The 22021-nt window shown below is 36.3% G+C and overlaps 1 protein-coding gene across 1 annotated transcript in view; it reads right to left on the bottom strand.

Moving 5' to 3' along the window:
* Positions 1-22021, bottom strand: part of LOC145668076 (heat shock 70 kDa protein cognate 4-like) — a 98687-nt gene that overhangs the window by 40010 nt on the left and 36656 nt on the right. Inside the window, exon 3 of the mRNA XM_081735583.1 lies at positions 17783-18141. Within this exon, the coding sequence (XP_081591709.1) occupies positions 17783-18141 (359 nt within the window). The remainder of the gene's footprint in view (positions 1-17782; positions 18142-22021) is intronic.

Below are 22021 nucleotides of genomic sequence, written 5' to 3'. Positions count from 1 at the left end.
CGAACGCCTTAGACCACTCGGCTATGGTAACAACTAGTAATTGTAGCAAAGGCTTCGGGTAGTAGTTCTTATTACAGAATAACATTTTCTATTGCCTAATATTTAAACCTAATTTACTTTGATATAATATATCTATTAATTTGTTTCATGAACACGTTTTCGTTACTTTGATGAATGATGTATGTTGTTGATATAGATTCTATTACACGTTCTTTCGTAAATATTATAGAAGTATCAGGGTTATTTATGATCTTTTATGGAAATTGACTGGCGCATGCGCAGTACACAGACAGTTCAATTGGAAGGCGAGGAAGGAAACGCTAACACGCTGTTAGAATGTTTCCCTCGCAAGCAGTAGTTCCCAACCGAGGGACGGCGGGACGCACTTTATCCTCCTGGGGTGGCGTGAAGGGTTTACGAAGTCCCTTCGTTGTGTTATATTTCTTAAATGATTATGCACAATATCCAGTCACATCTACTACACATTTGGAAGTGATAAATCGTAGTATAAATAAACCGTCCTCCACACACAGAGATTGTTGCTTTTCCAAGATTATAAACTGAAAACCTTTTTATTTCAATAGAATATAAAAGTTTCAATGGGAGGGGTTACAACCCCGTCAACCCCCTGGGTCTTTGATATGTCACCGCCTTAACTGTAACTTTCAAGTTAGAATCGAAAAATGGAGACATGTGACCTACTAAATATATTTTTAGTTCATTATACATTTTCATAAATAAAATATCCACAATTACAATGACAGTAAATGCTAAGTAGTCTATTGTAAATCTTTGTACTTTCATTTTCCCTCTTTCTTCTCAACTGAGCTTGAAAAATGTAAAAATGGGAGGTTTAGAATTCCAAATATTACGTATATTTTAGCGTATTACGAAATTATATCTAATAGAATCCGGCAGGATCACAAACAGAAACGTCAAGAAGAGGTAAAACCAAATTGTACTGTGGTGGGATTCGAACTACTCTTGAATGATGCCTCAGAATCTCTAGCCGAATGCCTTAGTCCACTCGGCTAATGTGACAAGTTGAAAATATAGTAAGCGTGTTTCATGTTCAATCTTTTGTTACAGTATGAAATTTATTTTGTATTCTCTGATGTTTAAGCCTATTTTGGTCTGATGTAATAGTCTGTTGAAATTGTTTTATGTTTACGGTATTCTTTACTTTGACGAATGATGTTGTTAATATAGGTTCTATTACGTATTCGTTCATAAATATTACAATTGTCAGGATTATTTATGTTCATGAAAATTGACTGATGCATGCGCAGTAGAAACAGAAAGATGCACTTTACCGACATTTGTCATACACGCCAGAACGCAAATTTCTAACAGGTTCTGAAAATGCCTCGCTCTAAAGGTTGTGGAGAACTGTCTGTTGCTCTGAGAGGAGAAATCATAGGCCGAGCAAAAATGGGACAAACTGTGCCTCAGATCGCTAGAGATCTGGGATGTGACAAGAAAACGATCAAGAAATGGGTTCAGCGACATGAAGAAGGTGGTGAATGGTTCAGGTCTCGGTCAAGAAGTGGAAGGCCAAAAGTGACAACTGCAGCTCAAGATCAAGCTTTAGTTACAGAAGTAATCAACAGACCTCTACGCCACACGTCAATCCTCTTGGACAAAGCCAGAGAATATAATTGTTCTCACGAAACAATAAGAAGAAGATTATTGGGGGCTGGTTTACACTGTTAAAGACCCGCTAGGAAGACTCTCCTGAGTGAAACTCACAAGGCCAAACGAATGGAATAGGCACAGAATAACATAACCCAACCTCAGTCATTGGGACTTAGTCATCTGGACCGACGAGAATGTTTTCAAGTCTAACCTACAAGGCAGAGTTATATTGTATAGACCGCGCGGAACCAGGTATGCTGAACAAAATATTATCAGAACTTCTTGTTCAGGGCGAATATCAGCACACTTTTGGGGATACATGATGGCTGCTGGTCCTGGAGATTTAGTTGCTGTGCCTGAGAGAATGAACAGCAGTGTTTACATTAATATCCTCGAAAATACGTTGTTACCGTCCTTAGAAAGAAACTTCCCCGAACAGGAAGAATATATATTTATGCATGACAACAGCGCTGTTCACACTTCCCGGCAAACACGAGAGTGGCTAAATGAACATCCAGAGTTAATTTGTATTGAGTGGCCCCCTCTATCCCCAGATTTGAACCCAATTGAACATCTGTGGGCCTACATGGTGCAAGAATGGGAAGAGAGACGTGAAGACAGAGACCAAATGTTTCTTCAAAATCATGTTATGGAACTGTGGGCAACATTTTCGTGACACACCGTCATATTGCTCGAGACTTGTATCTAGTATTCCCTCCAGACTTCAAGAAGTTATTGACTCTGGAGGTGATTACACGAAGTACTAGTGTGTTATTTTTTTGTGTAAACATTTATTTAAGTTTCATTTATTTATTATATTTTTTTCAAGAGCAATACTTTCGTTCTTCATTCTTTTCCTTTGCTTGTTTACTTATTAGTTCGTTAAAACGTAAAGGAAGAGTAGTATATCTTGAAAAAGTATTTGTGAATTTACTTTGAACGTTTCTAAGAATACATTTACTTTTTTTCCTTACTCTATATCATGCCCAATATTACTTTCATTTCAGTTAATTAATAACTTCATTCCACATCTCGGATAAAAGTATTATTGTCTTTGTAACGATGTTTTTCCTTTTTATTGTGTAATTTATAGTTTCACTGAATTATCTCAATTCGAATGAATAAATCACATTTTGTTTATTGTCCCTTCCTTAGCTAGGTTCGAATTCCAGAACAATGTGGTGTAATTTACGTTCTTTATTCTTCATATTCTGCAGTAATGACAATATTAATTATTTTTCATGAGTCCAGTTGATTAGTGAGAACTTGGACAAACATTAACCTGGTGATTCTTTACGCAATTTCAAGCGTAAAATACATAGTTCTTTATACTTCACAGCGATGAAACATTCTAACAGTGTGTTAGCGTTTCCTTTTTGCCTTCCAATTGAACTGTCTGTGTACTGCGCATGCGCCAGTCAATTTCCATAAAAGATCATAAATAACCCTGATACTTCTATAATATTTACGAAAGAACGTGTAATAGAATCTATATCAACAACATATATCATTCATCAAAGTAACAAAAACGTGTTCATGAAACAAATTAATAGATATATTATATCAAAGTAAATTAGGTTTAAATTTTAGACAATAGAAAATGTTATTCTATAATAAGACTACTACTCGAAGCCTTTACTACAATCACTAGTTGTTACCATAGCCGAGTGGTCTAAGGCGTTCGGCTTATAAAGCACCATTCGAACTAAGTTCGAGTCCCCGCCAATTTTTCTCTCTTTTTTTTCACCTGTTCTCGATGTTTCTGTCGGATTCGATTAAATAGAATTTCGAATATATGATAAATAATCATTTATTTCCGAATCTGCACTCGTACAATATACATTTTCGAGATTTTGATTTTGGAAATGAAGTGTATATAATATTGAATAGTAAAAATAGTAAAATAAAAAAATATTTGTATAAATATTGATTAATTAATTAGAATTATACATGGCTTTCCAATCAGGATTATATAGAGAGGACTTACTTCTAAGTGCAATCCGAAAAGAAATATTTGACTTTTAATCTGACCCAAAGTTTGTAACTTACAGGATAATTTATACATGATTGGTATTGTAATTTTTATGCTTTTATTATAATCCTCTATTATAAGTTATGATTTTACCAATTCTAAATGTAGAACGAGAAACAAGTGTAATATTATATTTGTTACGAAAAGCTTTTAAGCAATGATGCTTTGAGGACGTGATCTGAGGGAGAATTTGAGACCCCTCTCGAGCTAAGAAATTTCCACCTTCAGGACCATATATTCGATCGTGCTCAATGTGGACTACCAATGCTTGCAATCCACCCGAATATTGAAATTCCCCCCGAGGATAATTTTCTGAAGTCACCACTGTTTATAAATAGTTTTTCGTTACAAATCAGAGGATAATGGAGTAGTGAGTATACTTCATTTTCTTTTTAAGCTATGGATTTAAGATTCGCAATTCATATAATGTTCCGTTCTAATCAAATTTGAAACAAAAGAAGTTTTCAATGAGTTACTCAAAGAAATATTTTCAGCCTCCGGATGAAAATAGGAAGACACTTAAAAAAGAAACAACTTGCTACCGGGTTTGAACACACAAACATGTGATTGATAGTGTATCGACCCAAACCACTCGACCGTTTTCTATGCCTTTGCATATCTTCTTTTGCCTTTTGTGAAAGCAGTTTACTGTTCCATACTCGCTTTTGTTTATTCAGATACGACTATGAGTTCTCAGTAAATATTTGGACGTTACAGCTCTTGCAATGTATAAAAGTGTTTTTAGAATAAATCACAATCGATATTATGTCCTAACTAGCAGCGTTCACCCCGCTTCGCTGCGGTCACCCCGGAACGCAATAAACTTTGTTACTTAGATAATTTTTACTTTTTCGCTTTCAAGTGATATGATAAAAACCATAGAAGATTGCAGTAAATCTTAACATTATATCGCCTGTCATTTATGTTAACCTGCCCCGCTTCGCTGCGGTCATCCCGGTGCTGGCATATTGTAAAAGTGTCTGTAAAAATAAGCAAATCAATTAAAAAATTTTAAACAGAAGATTCAAGCTATTTTCCGCTGTATATCGCCTGTCATTTATGTTAACCCGCCGAGTGACACGGTCATGCGGGTTGCATATAAATACGTTTATTTTTACCTATGATGAACTAATAACAAAGGATTTGTACGTTATGGACACTTGAATGGTCAATTATCTCAAGACACTGGTAATTAAAAATTAAAGTGATATGATAAAAACCATCTAGGGTCCAAATCCTAATAACCCCCCAAAAATGAAAGAAATTGGTTCAGCCGTATTAGCGTGATGAGCGGACAAAGGATTTTGTACGTTCTCTTTTATATATATAGATAATATACGTAAAACAGGTTGAATTCGTGAAATGATTGAGGTTGGAGTGAGCGTAAATGTTTTCATAGTTAGGAGCCTGGATATGCAAACCGCTTAACGTGGGGATTTAATTTTGTGAAATTTGGTACATTCTGCTTCTTATACAAGTTCATAAGGTCGTAATGCATTACATAAGCATATATCCAGAGCCGTAACTAGGTAGGAGCAACTGGGACAATGTCCCGGGTTCCTCACCCATAAGGGAGTTGAAAAACCCAGTCAGGCTTACAAAATTTCTACTCAGAGAACTAAAGAAAGGATAATACCTAAGAAATTGAAGAATTTAGTGCTATAATTTAAATAAATTGTCATGGATACTGCAGATCTATCTCTTTGTACGCTAGGAAAAATGTCGCCCTCGGTAGCGACGAAATCAGCTTTGGGGGCCCACAGAGTTATTGTTACTCATCTAAGTAGGACAAAGCAATAATTTGTTTCCTTTTTGAAATACCTTGTTTTACTCTTCGTACTACTCTTCGCAGTAGTTTATGTGAAGTATATTTATTTATTTTTATTTTATTTTATTTATGTTTTGCTCTGATTAACCATTGAATTTCAATGATGTCACGCAGAGACCTAAGCAGACTACAGCACGCTTGACTACAGCAAAGCCTAAGCAGCACGCTTGACTACAACTCGCGTGGTTCCATGTTCGATTCCCGGTGTGGATACAGTTGAACGACCGAAGTGGTTCCACTATAATCAGTAGTTCCACGTCTCTTTTATCCGCCCTAGCATAAGCGTGGGACGTTGAACTAAAACAAACCAACCCAAAAATCAACACAATGCATATTATTAACTGTAAGTCTTTGAATAATTGCATATACACTGAAAAAAGCTAAGTCCAGATTTTAGGAAGAAACGAGGATAATATGCTTTTTGTTGGGAACACCATGATAAGACGGTGGTGTCAATCGTAATACTGGGTGAAACACCCTTATTTCCTATGGCGATGTGCGCCAGTAAGTGAGAGCCGTGATTACTGTTTTCACAGGAGTAATTGGTGCTCTCACTTACTGACGTAAGTCGTCAGATGAAATAAGGGTGTTGCGCCCACTATTGACAACACTGTCTTGTCACGGTCTTCCCAACAGAAAGCATTTTATCCTCGTTTTCTCCTTATATCTGGACTTGGCTTTTTTCAGTGCAGCTAAATGGTATATATCGAGTTTTAGGCGGTCGGTGATCAAACTAAAACAAGTGAAATGTAATTAGGGTGTAATTAGAACTTTTAATTAAGCACTGGTTTAATCTAAAGTGTATACCAGACCTAAGACATACAGGGAACAACTAGTGATACTGAGAAGTTTCATGTTACGTTTAATTTCAGTTACAATTTGCACTTACATGTATTGCTGGAACGAAAACTTTGACATTAACATTATACGTGGTCTTTTCAGAACATTCTTGCACCATAAAACAAATTACGAGTAATTTTAAAATATTTTGCAGTTTAACTACGTTATTTGGACTATATTTAGCAATTTAAGTTGTCAACACTGCTCAAAATAATGTAATTGTGACTTGTTATAATTAAAACCACAATTATTGTGAAAATTTATCACAAATACGTCATTTTAAGCAGTATAACAATCACTACTCATTTATTTGGTATCTCTGAAACGGTTTGAAATAACAATTGTAAATGGCATTATGATCACTTAAGTCTTCTGGAAGCATCTACATGATGAGACGTGACATGTCAGCACGTTTTCGAAGTAAAGTCTGTAGAAAAAGAAATTATTTATTGTAACTTTGTTCCTTCCTTCATTCGAAATACATTACACCATAATCATAGTATTTGACGTAAGATACAATTGATGCGCATTGCACCGTCCATACCATTTGAGTTATTAGAGATCTTCAAAATGTTGATGACATTGATACTATATTGTTCTTAGTTACACTGAATAATGTATGTGGTACTGTGGTTTTATTTAATATCGAAATTAGAAATACTTGTATGTAATACCTTACGTAGTGCAATTTGAGAAAATACAAAACAAATTTATGTAGCGTTGGCAACATTGCTTGTTTATCTAGTTGTATTGCAGAGTATCTAGAAGTATTTCCCCTTCAATATTTTACACGACATGGTACAAAATTATACACTAGCTGATATACCCATTCTTTGCACGGGTCAGATAAAATATCTATGTAAACAAACAGAACAACGGAAGAAAAAGATATCGGCCATTTTCTACTACTGTTACATATCCTGGGAAACACCCCCTGAAATCCCCATTTTGCCAGCCGATGGGGGCTGTATCTGAAAGTCAACGCCTGTGGGAATATCACCAATTATCTTAACGACAACTAAAACTATGAATTTGATACTAATGTTGGTCATTTTGGATTATTTTTACATTTCTCGGTATTCCCCGGTGACCCCGGCCCGAAGCCGAATGGGATGGATTTGGAAATTAATGCGATTCGAGTTTCACCATTAATCTAAACGACTGCTAAAACTGAATTCGACACTAATATCAGTCAATACTACTTTTACATATATCGGTAAGTACCCCGCAAGTACCCCTAACAGCACAAGATTTGCTAGGCATGTGCCATTTAGGTGTCCCAGCTACTTTCTAGGTACCCGACACTTGGCACAAATGATACTCATGTGCTAAGTATGTACTTCAGCTACTTACAATTTTAGACACTTGTTACGCCTAATTGGTATTTGCAACTAGGTACCACAAATATAGCATTTTCGCACTTTGTTTCTATGTCTTCACTTGGTACATATCTGTCATGTTCTAGGTACATCCCTTAGATACATACTGTTTTAGATACCCTAACAGCACAACATGTGCTAAGCATGCTACATTTAGATGTTCTAAATTCATCTTCCACATTTGATCCATTTGCTACTTCTTTTTCTAAGCGATTGTGTACTAGAAGCAACAAACGCATCAACTTTATTAGATGTCAACTGGCGCCGATCATTTGAAAGTGAATATAGAAGAACCATGAAATAAGTAAATAGACACTCGTCATTTTCTTATAAAATTACATGGCGAGCAGATTTTATCTGATCCCAAACGATTATCATCGAATATACGCGGTTAAAGGAGCACTTTGAATAGCCAAATTCAAAAGACCTCAACAATTATCCCTCTACAAGCGACGTTCTATGCATCCCTTCCGTGGCCAAGTCGGAAGAACACGCGGCTAGTAATCGAAAGATTGGTGGTTTGCGCCCACCCTGGGGTACATTTTTTTTGTAGTTGTTTAAAGTGTTTTTTAGACTCTCCTTAATGTAAACACATTACGCATATAGGCGATTTAACATATTTTGGGGGAGTAATTTTGTGGTTCATTGATCCTTATGGCATGGACTGTAACTATCACTTGCCATACATGTGATTTCTCTCTGAGAGGTACATAAGGCACATACTGGACACATTCCCATGTTCCTGAGGATAGGTATATGCCTGCTTTGTAATTGTGCTGTTAGGGGCCCTCTGAGTCACATCCAATGGTAGCTGAATTTGAAGTCATCGCTACTGGAAGTGTCACCATTGATCTTGTAATGTACCATTACCGTTGAAAGTAATGGCAACTTTTTTTTACTCACCCTGTACCTAGTGAATTTTTTTAAAAAAAATTCGATTTCGGTTTAAATACACAATTAATTTATTCTCTTTACTTCAAATTAAATGTAATGAATCGAGAGGTCTCATTAGTAATCATACTTTAACTGAATAATATATTTATTTATATTTTGATTAATTGTAAATCCCATTTTCGCATATACAAGTTGAATAGTTACAAGGTGAATAGTTACCATTCTGACGTCATACCGAAATATAGTTCTGCCATTGGATGTAATTTTCTTAATTTCAGACCAATGTAGATTTTGGCCAGGTACCTAAACTTTCTCTCACTCCCTCTCACTAGTCCATAGTCACTTTCAGATCCGGTTATATCTGGATTTGACAAATTTCTATTTGTTTTGTAATTTCCGCGGCTAAAGGTTCCGCCCTGATTGGTGGAATTTTCCAATCCCTGTCGTTTTCGGCGCAATGTTATCATAATAATCGAAGACACGTCACGAAGCACTATCTGTGGAAGTGATCACCATATTTTGACTTCAATAGGACTGAAATTCAAACGAACTTAAGGTAATATCCAGTTAATTTCATTGATAAACGCCGTGTGATCATTTAGGAGCCAGAGACTCATATTTTTGTTGAAAGAACTGTAAAATAAAGGAGAAATAGGAACCAGCTTTTCAAACGCCATATTGCTCGTCATCCAAGCCAAAGAATAGACAGAATGAAATACTGATTCTACTTTCTTTTTCTTTCAAATTCAGTTAGGGATTAGGGAAATACGATCTGTCTCGTGCATTTTTTTCTTGTATTTGGTAGATGTGATTTTTTTTATTATTCAGTAAGTGCATGTACATGGTAGGTTTCGTAGTGTGATATTAATCATCAGAATGGCAGCTTAAGCTCACAAAAAAGGGCCCCTATTTCTCTTTCCAAATTGAACCAGTTCTAGCGGGGGAATGGGTTAGTTATTGTTTGTTTTAGGGCCTTTTCCCCTCTCAGGGGAAGGGTCCCTCAATAAACCTCGTTAAGGTGCCCCCAGGGCATCAATCTTTAGTAATAATTTTGTAAACAATTGGTCAGGTCAATTGGACCGAGGGTTAACTCTTCTCATTTTGCCCCCATAAAGTTTAATAGAGCCAACTGTACGTACCGACAAGGGAGTAGTGTATTTTAAGTATAAGATATTAGGTACTTGCCTATAATATGCATGTAATTAAATGATGCTTGTTTGGTTTAGTAGCCTAGTATATATATTGTTATGTGTAGTTAGTAGTGTTGTGTGAGTGCGTAAATTTTCAGTTAGGACAGTGTATAAATATGCGTTAATTTAGTACCATTTGTCTAACTCGAAGTTTACTAAACCAGAGTAAATATTAGATTTCTGATTAATAAGTACAAGTATATATTTCAGTACACGGTAAATTATGTCTCCACTACAGCGCCATCGTGTCCGTCTTCGCTAATAAATTGTTTGTTGACATTATGTCATTGCACGAGTTAGTGATTTAGTTAGTTTGATTTTGGCCTCTTATTTCTAAATTACATCCCGTGGACATGGTTTACGGTTCGAATGAGTATGCATTCATATGAAATAGCATGAGATCTTACTATCCTGAAAATTACAGCTTGCTATGTCATTTAGAACCCGAAATATCCACTGAAATCAAGAACGCCTATTTTCTTAATAGCCCACATGATGTTACTGTTTGTTTCAAAATGTAATATTAAATTCTCTTTTCCCGTGGCTGTAGAAAAATTCCATTGTTCTTTAGTTTTATCAGCAAATCAAAAATAAAATCATCGTTGACAACTTAACTTTCAGTGAATACACGTATGATTTTTTTTAACTGCGAAGTAAATATAATTTGGGTGCTTTGAAACAAAGAGTCCGTGGTTCGATGAATGTTATCGTGTAATAGTTTAAGCGCGACAGATTGTGATAATTATATATTTATTAGTGTGTAATATAAATATGTGTATGGCCTGCGTGTAAAAATGTATGAAATAGGGTGTCTGCAAAATATTACTTCGCGCGAAAATGAGTAAATAATGGATGAATGTAATGATATAGTAATAATACGATATAAAATATGAATGAGATGATATGACACCTATATTTAAATGGATAGGCCTAGTGTACATTATATAGTGAGAATATGAATATGTTTACTAAAACTCTCTCGCGTTTTGACTTCTACACCAGTACATTCATCCAACCGAGTTTGCTATTTGGATAGTAAATTGTAGTTGGGAATTGTGTGTTACTTCGCATTTAAGGACCTCATATTAACAGCCCCGGATATTAAGCCTTTCAACAGATAGGGTAGCATCATGTGGGAATTACTTTTAAAGGTCAACAGAAGTGATAATTAAGAAAAATAACTGCTATATCTTGTGATCATCGAAAAGTACAGGTTTGGTCATTTGTACCTTTAACATTCATTGACTCTCCGAAATTTTCTTTTTTTCGTTGCTTACCATGCACATAGCTAGTGTTCACATAGCTAACAATTTAGATCGGACTATCCGATTAAATCAACCGCTACTAAATTAATATTTATGTCCATTGCGTAACCGGACGTCGACCCATGAACCTCTTAAGTATTTTCGTTTCTTTTCTTAGTTTAATTAGATGATGGAAATTGACGACGTCCCAGACTTTGGCATGTCTGCGCAGGGTAGCCATCGGTGATGTTTGGTCACTGAAATCACCGATTCAAAATTCAGTTTATTTAATTTTTTTTATTTTGGCAAATCACTAATTAGGGATATCTTAGCTATTATTTTACTCTAGTTTCATTACTATTCTGGACTTTTTTAGTTTCTAAGAAGTCGGATGTTGTTTTTCTTTTTGAAACTATAAATTAGAGCCTTCTCTAACCTTCCGGTGGATTCCGGGATCTGCAATGGCGTTGACTGGATACGGTGAGTGGTGGGATTTCCCTAAAGCCTTTGCCTTTCCGAAAATCCCATCGAGGGCACAGACTTGTTTCGTCCTTGCAGACTTTTGTTTTCGGCTATTTATTTGGTAAGCCGAACCCCCTTTGGCATAAAAGATATTTGGTTATAGTATGTTGTATACGTAAATTCGACCACTTATCTTTCGTAGTTGTAGTGTTCTGTCTCCTCTCTTTTAACCTATCCTTCTTCTATTCCTTCTCTAAAGCTTTTTTTATTTTTCCAACCTTCCCCCCCGGTTCTGAAACTCATGACAACATACAATGTTCATATCAATTATTTTGATCGTATGTACTAACTCAGACATCGAGGGATACAATTCGTGGAGGTATTTCTGCACAACTCAGGATCGTTTTCACGATACTCAATCCACCACGGTAGAAACTGACGAGAAGGTACACTATGATTCCGGATTCCCAGAAACTTGCTTGTTATTCATCGATCGTACAAAGAGTACCCATTGATTACTGATTTCTGGTTTCTTTCTATTGATTGGTTATATGGTGTGTATGTATTAGTAGTTTGGGCCCAAAAATTTTAAATAATTTTTTCTTTCCTTCTCTGTATATACATCTATATATGTGTGCTTACATAGTTTGGAAACTTACGTGCCTGCTATATTTGCTGTATTTCCACTGTTGTGTCGACTTATTAAATAACATCAACCATTTCTTTAATCGCGGATCTTAATAAAATTGAAATTTTATTGATTATCGGGTTTATATATGCATTGCAATGTTGCAATCTTATTAAAAGGAAAAGATTTTAGTTTGTCAGGGTTTATGTTTATTTTGAGCGAAAAAAGTGTGAATACTTATTGAATATGAAAATATTACGTATAGAATTGAGTGTCGACGAAATATTAAGATTGATATTAGAATAAAATTTCTTATATTGAGTAATATGAATATATATATGAGCGAATATGTATGTAAAGGGCTCGGTATTTACCCTGGTTGTTTTAGGTTGCCATAGATTTTGACACCCGATATTTTTAACAACTATTTGTGTTTGTAAAATATTACCGCGTAATTTGTAATAAATGACACCTTACTGATTTGTTAGTAATGTTCGTAACCTTTAAAGTTTAATACTATGTTAAATATTGCATGTAAATAGAACAAGTAGCAGGTCGTAAAAACAAAACAAAAAAAACCTAATCCGTATCTAAAGTTACTTCGTAAAACAATAGTGAAATCAGTAAACTTCGAAACAGTGCGCCCCGCCACTTCTATCAGTGAACTATGAAGCAAATCCTTCCCATACGATTGGAAACATAACTGTTTGTCATTCGTCAGATCAGTGACTAGAATCTGTTGACTCCATGATCTAGACCAGGAATAAAAATTAGCGATCTTAATTTGAACTGAAATGTGGTCAATAATTTAGTACTGTGAATACAGGACCTAGATAGGTCCAGAGACTTAGCTCCAGTGAGACATATATTTGGTCTAGGAATTAATTCGTGCGGGTGGACAAGAGATGGCGCAACGAACGGAGCGTCCCACAGTTCCGTGTATCCACACATGTGTTGCAAACCCCTGTCATCGCGTATCGTTCGTAGTATAGGGCAGTGGATTAAAGCGTCAACAACACCAGTTTGTAGTTAAGTGAACATGGCGCAATTTGTGCCTGATAAAGTGTTTTTGCGGGGTCCTGCTGCATTACTTTAACATGCAGAAAAGTGCGACTGAAAGTCATCGTATTTTGGTGGAAGTGTATGGTGACCATGCTCTAGCTGAGCGAACGTGTCAGAAGTGGTTTGCACGGTTTAGAAGTGGTGATTTCGGCTTGGCAGACCAAGAGCGAGCTGGACAGCCAAAAAAATTTCAAGACGAAGAATTGACAGCATTGCTCGAGCAGGATTCGTGTCAAACGCAGGAACAACTTGCAGCAGCATTAGGCGTTGATCAAACAACAGTCTCCAAACGCTTGAAAGCCATGGGAATGATTCAAAAGATGTCACATTGGGTTCCACATGAATTGAAAGACAGAGACGTTGAAAGACGAAAAACCATTTGCGAATTGCTGCTTCAACGACAGAGCAGAAAGGGGTTTCTGCATCGGATTATTACGGGTGATGAGAAGTGGATCCATTACGAGAACCCTAAACGAAAAACGGCCTGGGTGAAACCAGGTGAACCAGGTCCATCACAACCAAAACGAGATATTCACTGTGCAAAGGTTATGCTGTGCATATGGTGGGATATGAAAGGTGTGGTGTACTATGAGCTGCGGCAACCGGGTGAAACTATGAATGGAGAACGTTATCGACGACAATTAATGCGTTTGAAGCAAGCTCTGACCAGAACACGACCAGCATGGGAGAACAGACATGATAAACTTATTGTTCAACATGATAACGCTCGCCCACATGTCGCAAAACCGGTCAAAACCTATTTAGAAAATGTCGGATGGGAAGTTTTACCCCACCCGCCGTATTCACCAGACGTTGCTCCTTCGGACTACTACTTGTTCGATTGCATGAACAACGATTTGATTGGACAGCGGTTTACTTTTTCAGAAGATATCAAAACATGGGTCTCTGACTGGATCGCTTCCAAGGATGAGGACTTCTTTCGCCACGGAATCCGTACATTGCCTGACAGATGGGCGAAAGTGGTGGCTAGCGATGGACAATATTTTTCTTAAGGTATTTATGTATTTTGTGTTTGTACTACAGCTTCAATGTGTGCGTACCAACCGCACGAATTAATTCCTAGACCAAATAGTATTATGGAAATATGGTCCCAATGTCTGGGATTGGATTCGATAATTTTTTTTTAATCTTGATAAATTTTGAAACTTTTCTACCAAGTGCGTCAAGTGACGAAATGAAAAAATATATAATATGAAGAAACTATTTTTTCTTCCGTCTATAGTTAAGACAAACGATTAAATACTGTCATGGACACCAATCACAGTTAATAAAGAGAGTTGATAAAGGAGTTGCTATCGACGTGAGAACAAAGACTCATAAAATTGTCGAAATTTCTCCTCTTGGGACAGAGACTCAATAAAAATGCTACCAAAGTTTTTTTTAAATGATTAACCGATGTTTTTTTTCTTCCTTCTTTCGCATTGGTATGTACTCGTTTAGTTCTGAATCTGAAATATGTGCAATGTTATTTTTCTTTCTTTTTCTTTTTTCGTTTTGTCGATTCTTTTAAACGCAATCCAATTTGTTTAAATGTATCAACAAAGGGAAATGTATTATTCTATATTGTCGAAAGCAACAGATTTCTGTGCATGTCTAAAAACCATAATATTATCATTATTAATTTTTTTTTAAATTCATGTGTCAAATTTTTTCTGTTATGTCAAACTAAGTTTTCTTTTCTTGAAATGTAATAAATGTCTATAGAAATGTAGTTAGATTAGTTTAATTTAACAAAATACAACCTGAAGTATACATTGTCCTGTATGAATGTGTGTGTGAGTGAAATGTAGGTTTAGTATTAAGTGCACCAATTCTTTTGACATATATGTGTGACTTACTACAATTAATGGTAGTTGGCAATTAAAGTCTTTGAATGTCAATACTAACTTAATTTAAGTTGGCTCTATAAAGGAAGCGAAAAGGACCGAAGTAACCTAAACGAATGATCACCATAGGAGAACTTCGAGAGTCAAAATCTTCGACAAATATATATTACTCTGATTTTTTTTGTCGATTCTAACATGCCATCAACTTCGTCATTTATCGTTCAAATGTTGGGTACTAGTCGAGAACTTTCGGAAATATTGAATAAACTGTTAAATCAAACTTTCTCATCTATCTCAGATCTAGATTGGGATAATTCGGTAGTTGGGGTTACATGAATCTAGGTCTGGGAAGTATGGGTTGACATGTGTCTACCTTTGATCACCTTAATACCAAATATTCACCCAATAGCTATTGGGAATGATCCCAATTCGATAATTATTTAGTTTCCTTTACCATATTTCTCAAAAATATCCAGTAACAGTTTCCCTCTTTCTCACCTTCTTACTTCCCCTCTTTTATCTTCTATCCTATCTTCCTTTTCCTTTCTTCATCTTCTTCTTCTTTTATTGTGAATAAAACTGAAAAGGGGGTCGTGACTGGGAATTCCATATATAATAAACACGGTCATGTATTTATTTATTTTATTTTCTTTAGAAGTCCGATAGAAAAGTTTTTTTCTCATTTCGATCGAACCTAGTATGTTCGAAATTAAGAAATGGATAATATATTCCAATATAGACATAAGCCTATAGCTTCATGAATATCCCCACCAGGGGTGAAGGGTTCCCACTCACGACCTATTCCATGCATCTCATTTGCACGATACAGGGTTGCCCAACCCTCATATATTACAGAGCTTTCTTTTTCCTTTTCTTTTCTTCTTGCCCTTTTCAATCTCAGTGACCACGAAAATATGGATATGACACTAATATCTGTCAGTTTTTAATATTTTTAAATGTCTCGGTAATCCCCGCCCGCAGCCGAATGGGGTGAATTTGGAAGTGATCCCCCTGAGACTCTCTGGTTTGAATTTAAAAAAACTTCGTCTCGGTCTGGGGCCTGGATCAAGGTATACGTGACCAAAATTTGACAACTCTCGGCCACTCGTCTGGTCCTCAGACCTCACGCAGACAGACATACAGACAAACACACAAACCCTATTTTATTTATATTATCTATATCTATCTATCTATCTCTATATACAGATTGTGATCAGGAAAATGGAAAGACCTGAACGAAATTGCAACTTACCAGATTAATATGGTGTCGGGCCACCTTTCGCCTTCAGAACAGCTTTGATGGGACGCGGGATGGAGGCATAGAGGTCGTGAATGATAGCAAGTGGAATTTTACACCATTCCTCGTGAAGGGCATCGGCCAGTCTGTGAGAGAGGATGGAGGTAGAAATCGTCGCCGGAGTCGTGTTTCTAAGACGGACCACAGATGTTCAATTATGTTGAGATCTGGGGATTGGGAGGGCCAGAGGAGGTATTGAACTTCATCCCGATGTTCCTCAAACCACGCTGCAACAATTCCAGCTGTGTGAATGGGTGCATTGTCATCCTGGAAGATGGCGTCATTGTCCGGGAACAACATCCGGACCATAGGATGCAAGTGGTCTCCTAAAATTGCGACATAATCGTTGGCAGTGATTCGTCCGCTAAGTGTGACCACAGGACCCAATGAAAACCATGATATGGCGGCCCACAGCATCACCGATCCGCCGCCATGTTTCACAGTTGGGCGGAGACACTGCAGATCATAAGCTTCTTTGGGCGTTCTCCACACATAAACACAGCCCGTGGTTGGGAATAGGGGGAAGGATGACTCTTCCGACCATATCACACGTTCCCAGTTCTCAACGGTCCAAGTGGTATGGTCGCGGCACCATTTGCGGCGTGCGAAAGCATTATGGTCCCTGATGAGCGGTTTGGTCCGTGCAAAACGACCCCGTAAGTTCATGTCATGTAATTCGCGGCGGACTGTGATTGTTGAAATAGGGTGGGGGAGGTGCTGATTGAGTTCCTCCGTCACTTGCTCCGCAGCGGCACGACGGTTCTGCGTGACAATGGGCTTTAATACCTGGCGTGACCTGTCAATCATGATTTTCTTCCGCCCACTGTTCCACTTCCCCGATGTGGTTTTCCCGTGTGTTGTGTAGGCCGTCATCATCTTCGACACAGTCCCACGCGACACATCTAACACAGTAGCCACTGCCGTCACACTCACTCCACATAACCGCGCACTAACAATTTGCCCTCTTTGAAAATCTGAGAGTTCACCCATTTTACACTACCTCCGTCTGCTGCAGCCACTGGACACTGCTGTTCCACTGCGCCTGACGTAGTATGGAGACCGACCTAACACACCACCAGCAGCGGTCCGGCGCTGCGGGCGCCACGACACCACTGCCACCCATACATCTGACGTGTTGCCAACTACAGGTGTTTCCATTTTTCTGATCACCATCTGTATATAGTAATGCTTTACAAACACAAACATTACGTGCTAATTACTCCGAAAGTATCCCTGATGCAGAAAAACTAAAATCAGATTTGAATTCAGGAGTGAAAATACTTTCAGAATCACTACTTTGTTACCCAGAAACAAAACTTTATTTATTTATTATTATTATTATTATTATTATTATTATTATTATTATTATTATTATTATTATTATTATTATTATTATTTGTAGAACAGTGTAATTATGAATATAAAAATATAATGGTTATTATACCTTTTTGTGGAATCCATACGCAATAGCAGCAGCTGTTGGTTCATTGATAATCTGAAGAACATTTAATCCACAAATTTGTGCTGCAACTTTCGTTGAACTTCGCTGGGAGTCATTGAAGTAAGCTGGAACTGTGATCACAGCATCAGTAACTTCTTGCCCAAGATGTGCCTCTGCTGTTTGCTTCATCTTTTCAAGAACCATCGCGCTGATCTGCTCGGGAAAAAAGGTCTGTTCCTCTCCTTTGTACTCGATCTTGATTTTCGGCTTCTCGCCATCCTGCACCACTACAAACGGCCAGTGTTTCAAATCCTCTTGGACACTTGGATCATCATATCTACGACCAATGAGGCGTTTGGCATCTGAAATTTAATGAATCGATCATTATCATTTGTAGCATTTAAGTTACTTACATTTTGTTTACATCCTTTTTACGAGAGAAAAATACCGGTATTTCCGTGACGTTCGGTAAAATTGAAGACGTGACAAAAGAAGCAAACAATTGAGATATGGAATCCGAAAATGCACCACTTCCGAGCACTACCTCACCGATAATTTATCGGAATGATACAAAAATGTCCGTAACTGGAGAAAGAATTGTCGGGTCGAGAAGTGATAAAAGGAAAGTTTTCATTGTTGGACCTGTAGACTCCGTTAATGGAAAATGGATGAGGAGTAGAGGATGGCGCAACGATAACCCACAGAAAAGTACGAAATTCCACATGTCTTATAGAAATGTACAGGAATAATATATATATATATATATATATATATATATATATATATATATATATATATATATATATATATATATATATATATATATACTATACTCTGTGTAATTGTCTCAAGTAAAAACATGTGCAATATCACTGACAACGAAAGATAAAAAAAAAGTGGGACTAGAAAAGAATGTATACACTAACACCACGTCTCGGGTATTGCTATTAATTAGAGATGCAAAAAAGCCGGCTTTTTTGAATCGATGGTTTTTTCACATAAAAAGCCGGCTTTTTTGGGAAAAAAACGAGAATTTTGGAAATTTTGGCTTTTTTCAACTTCATGATTTTTCTATCTAAATAGCTTTCTTATAGTATATTCTATAGTTAGATAAGAATTCCATGACCTGAATGTGATATTTCGCTCTGAAATTCACCATCAAGATGGATGGAGCACATGTTTTACGAATTAAAGCTAACATGAAGAATGTAGTATTTGAGGGTAATTTTAGAGGCTATTTAACTTTATTTTAACTTTTGAGTTATCGACATCTTTTTTCTTCTCTAGTTTGTCATCCGTGTTTCATTTCTAAGAGCTTTTAGTACTCTAGCTTCTAGCGCAAAAGTTAAACTTGCCCGGTTTTCTATTTATCCGTCAAAGCGTACGTTTTTCAATATATCCGTCAAACCGTACTTCCACATTTCTGTTATACTGTAGCTGTGAAGTGATTTAGCAATAATTTTCCAGACACAACCTTGAATACAAATTTATATAAATAATCAGTAGCGGATTTAGAAAAGTACTTTAGGAGGGTTTTTTCTGATTGTTTCGTTTCCTAAAAAGTCCTAATTTTATTTGGGAAGTGCTTGAAGTTTATGAGTACAGGCATAACTAATATTTCGTTTCGTTTATATGTTTAGCAATAATCTTCCGGATACAACTTTAAAAATCATTTTATACTGAGAATCAGTGGCGGATTTAGAAAAGTATTTTGGGAAGGGTTTCTTACTAATGTTTAGTTTTTTTAAACATTCGTAATTTTTATTTGACGTGAGCTTAAAGTTTATGAGTAAAGGCATAAATAATAGATATTTCGTTTGTTGCAGACATTCCGTAACTTTGGGGAACGGGTTTCAGTCCGAAAGACCGCCCCCCTAACCTTCGCAAAACCGTCACTGCTGGTAATTAGTAATAATAACGATTTAAAAACAATAAAAAAGGAAGTCGCCCAACTCACAGTACACGCACTATTTCTACATTCACAGATGGAATGAAGAAAATCTTTGTCAGAATGGTCGAATGCTGGTTGAATCCCGGACTTCCCGATAGAAGCGCAAAAGCTAATCACTCAGTCATGTTTGTTGTGCAGTTGTATTTAGCTTAACTTAAATATATTCCGTAGTCTTTTTTGGGGGGGAGGGGGAGTTCCGTAATGATATGTTGAATCCCTCTTGTTAAAAATTCAGAAAACTTGAGGATTGGGTAAACTGTGATGGTGGTTCTATAAAACTTAACTGTAGAATTTCAAGAATATACAGAACCAAAAGCTCTAGATGTGCAGCCTTTAAGTGTATCATATAAATCTAAGTATTTCTCTCATGTTTTATTTTAATTTTATTTCGTTTCAAAAAGAGGGTATGGAATATTTTGAAGTAAAAATACTACATACTATTTTGCTAGTTATTTGTGTATTCTTTAAAAAGAAGTGTTTACTTTTAGGGTTGGCTGGTTTACACCAACTTTTTTTTAAAAAAAAAAAAAAATAACTGGTTTAAACCACATAGAAAGAATGAAAAATGCGAATCGTGTGAACTTCATGGTAACGTTTCCAGATATCAAACCACCTGCAATAGTTTTATTTCCTTTTCACCTTTTAATCAAGGTATCCCATGTTCAATTCTCGGTCGAACCACAAACCTTCTTTCATGCGTAACCCAAGTAGCGGTTCGGATGTCAGTTTAAGCGAAAGTCTTCTCCTTGATAACCTCGGTATTCCGTAAGGATGTTAAGCCTAAATATACGAAACAAACCAAATTGTATATTTCTACATGCCTAAATGCGTGTTGTATTATAAAGAAGCCAATATTGCTTAAATATATTGATAGAAATTGGCAAAATTTATCGATTGCCTACGTAGCTTCCAACATTAGCTTGGATTGGACTTTCAATGATATCTACGTACCGGTACTAAATTTGTAATTTAATACCTCAGTTTTAGCGTACTGATTATGGTACGTTGACCTTTAAATTTTACATGCAAAGCAATAACAGGATTTTCCCGTTATTGTCTTACATTTCAAGTAATGACGGGATTTTCCCAATGGCTAGGGCGGGAGATTCTCAACTTAAGAAATTTACTGACCGCACTTCTTTAAGCTTATGGGAGTTCTTCCGGCATAACCCCGCTGTTGCATAATAACATCAAGGCGAAACAAACTTATTTCTGTGAATATGTAATATAAATACATAAAGCAAAAAAATCTAAGTCAAAAAAGCCTGGTTTAAACCAAAAAAGCCTGGTTTAAACATCCCCCAAAAAACGGGTTTTTGGCATTTTCAAAACCAACCACGGTTCTTGCCAACTCTGCTTACTTTTGTATATAGGAGGTTAAAAAATTCTTATTATATACATTGGTTAATCCTGTGGAATTCATAATGTAAATATGTTGAAGAAAAATTGTTTGAAATATTTTTTCGAAATTCATAGTTTATTTTCGATGTTTTATATTATTATCAGCATCAACCACTAATTAAATGATTTTTTGTGTTATAGAGAAGCGATACAAAGTCTGTTTTATCAATTTAAAGCAGTATTTTGAAAAAAGCCCAAAATTTCCGAAGCAAAAAAGCAAAGCAGAAAAAACCGAGTTTTTTTCCAAAAAAGCCGGTTTTTTTCCGAGCCCTTGCATCTCTACTATTAATGGCTAATGACAGAAGAAACAGTTTGAGATATGGACCTACAGTCTACAAACACGTCCCTTCCAAGCTATAACCCGCTTACAATTTGTTGGAATACGATAGAGAAATGACCATAACTAGAGAAGGAACTGTCCAGCTTTCATTACTTTCAGCTGAATGAATGTTTCCAAGAAACTGTTCATAATACAACCAAGAAGTTGCAACTAATTTTTAACTATAACGTGAGATTTCCACAATACTATTAGTGTTTAATACAATATTATAAAATATCTAAGTTCTAGACATACCGAAAGACCGATTAATGGATGTTTTATAGCTGACCAAAATTATATGCGTGAGTAAGCACTCACGCATAGTTTTCGAAAATACCGAAGAAAAAACAGTTAATTTGTAAACTTAAAATCGATGGTGTACTAGAATCAAATCACTTACTATATCCTCATTATGCTCTTCATTACGGTACTAGCAAGATGATGAGGTATAACCTAAAATTACGAAACTCTTAAATTTCATCTACATATTGTCTATATATGTAAGGCATGTATCAATCAACTGTTTACATAGAGCTTAGCATGATAAAAATGCGTGAACTAAACAAAATAA

Source organism: Thermobia domestica, chromosome 13 (assembly GCF_964235325.1).
Source record: "Thermobia domestica chromosome 13, izTheDome1.hap1.1, whole genome shotgun sequence".
NCBI lineage: Eukaryota > Metazoa > Arthropoda > Insecta > Zygentoma > Lepismatidae > Thermobia > Thermobia domestica.
The sequence above is the reverse complement of the archived record's forward strand: the minus strand, read 5'-3'. Positions and strand labels throughout refer to the sequence as shown.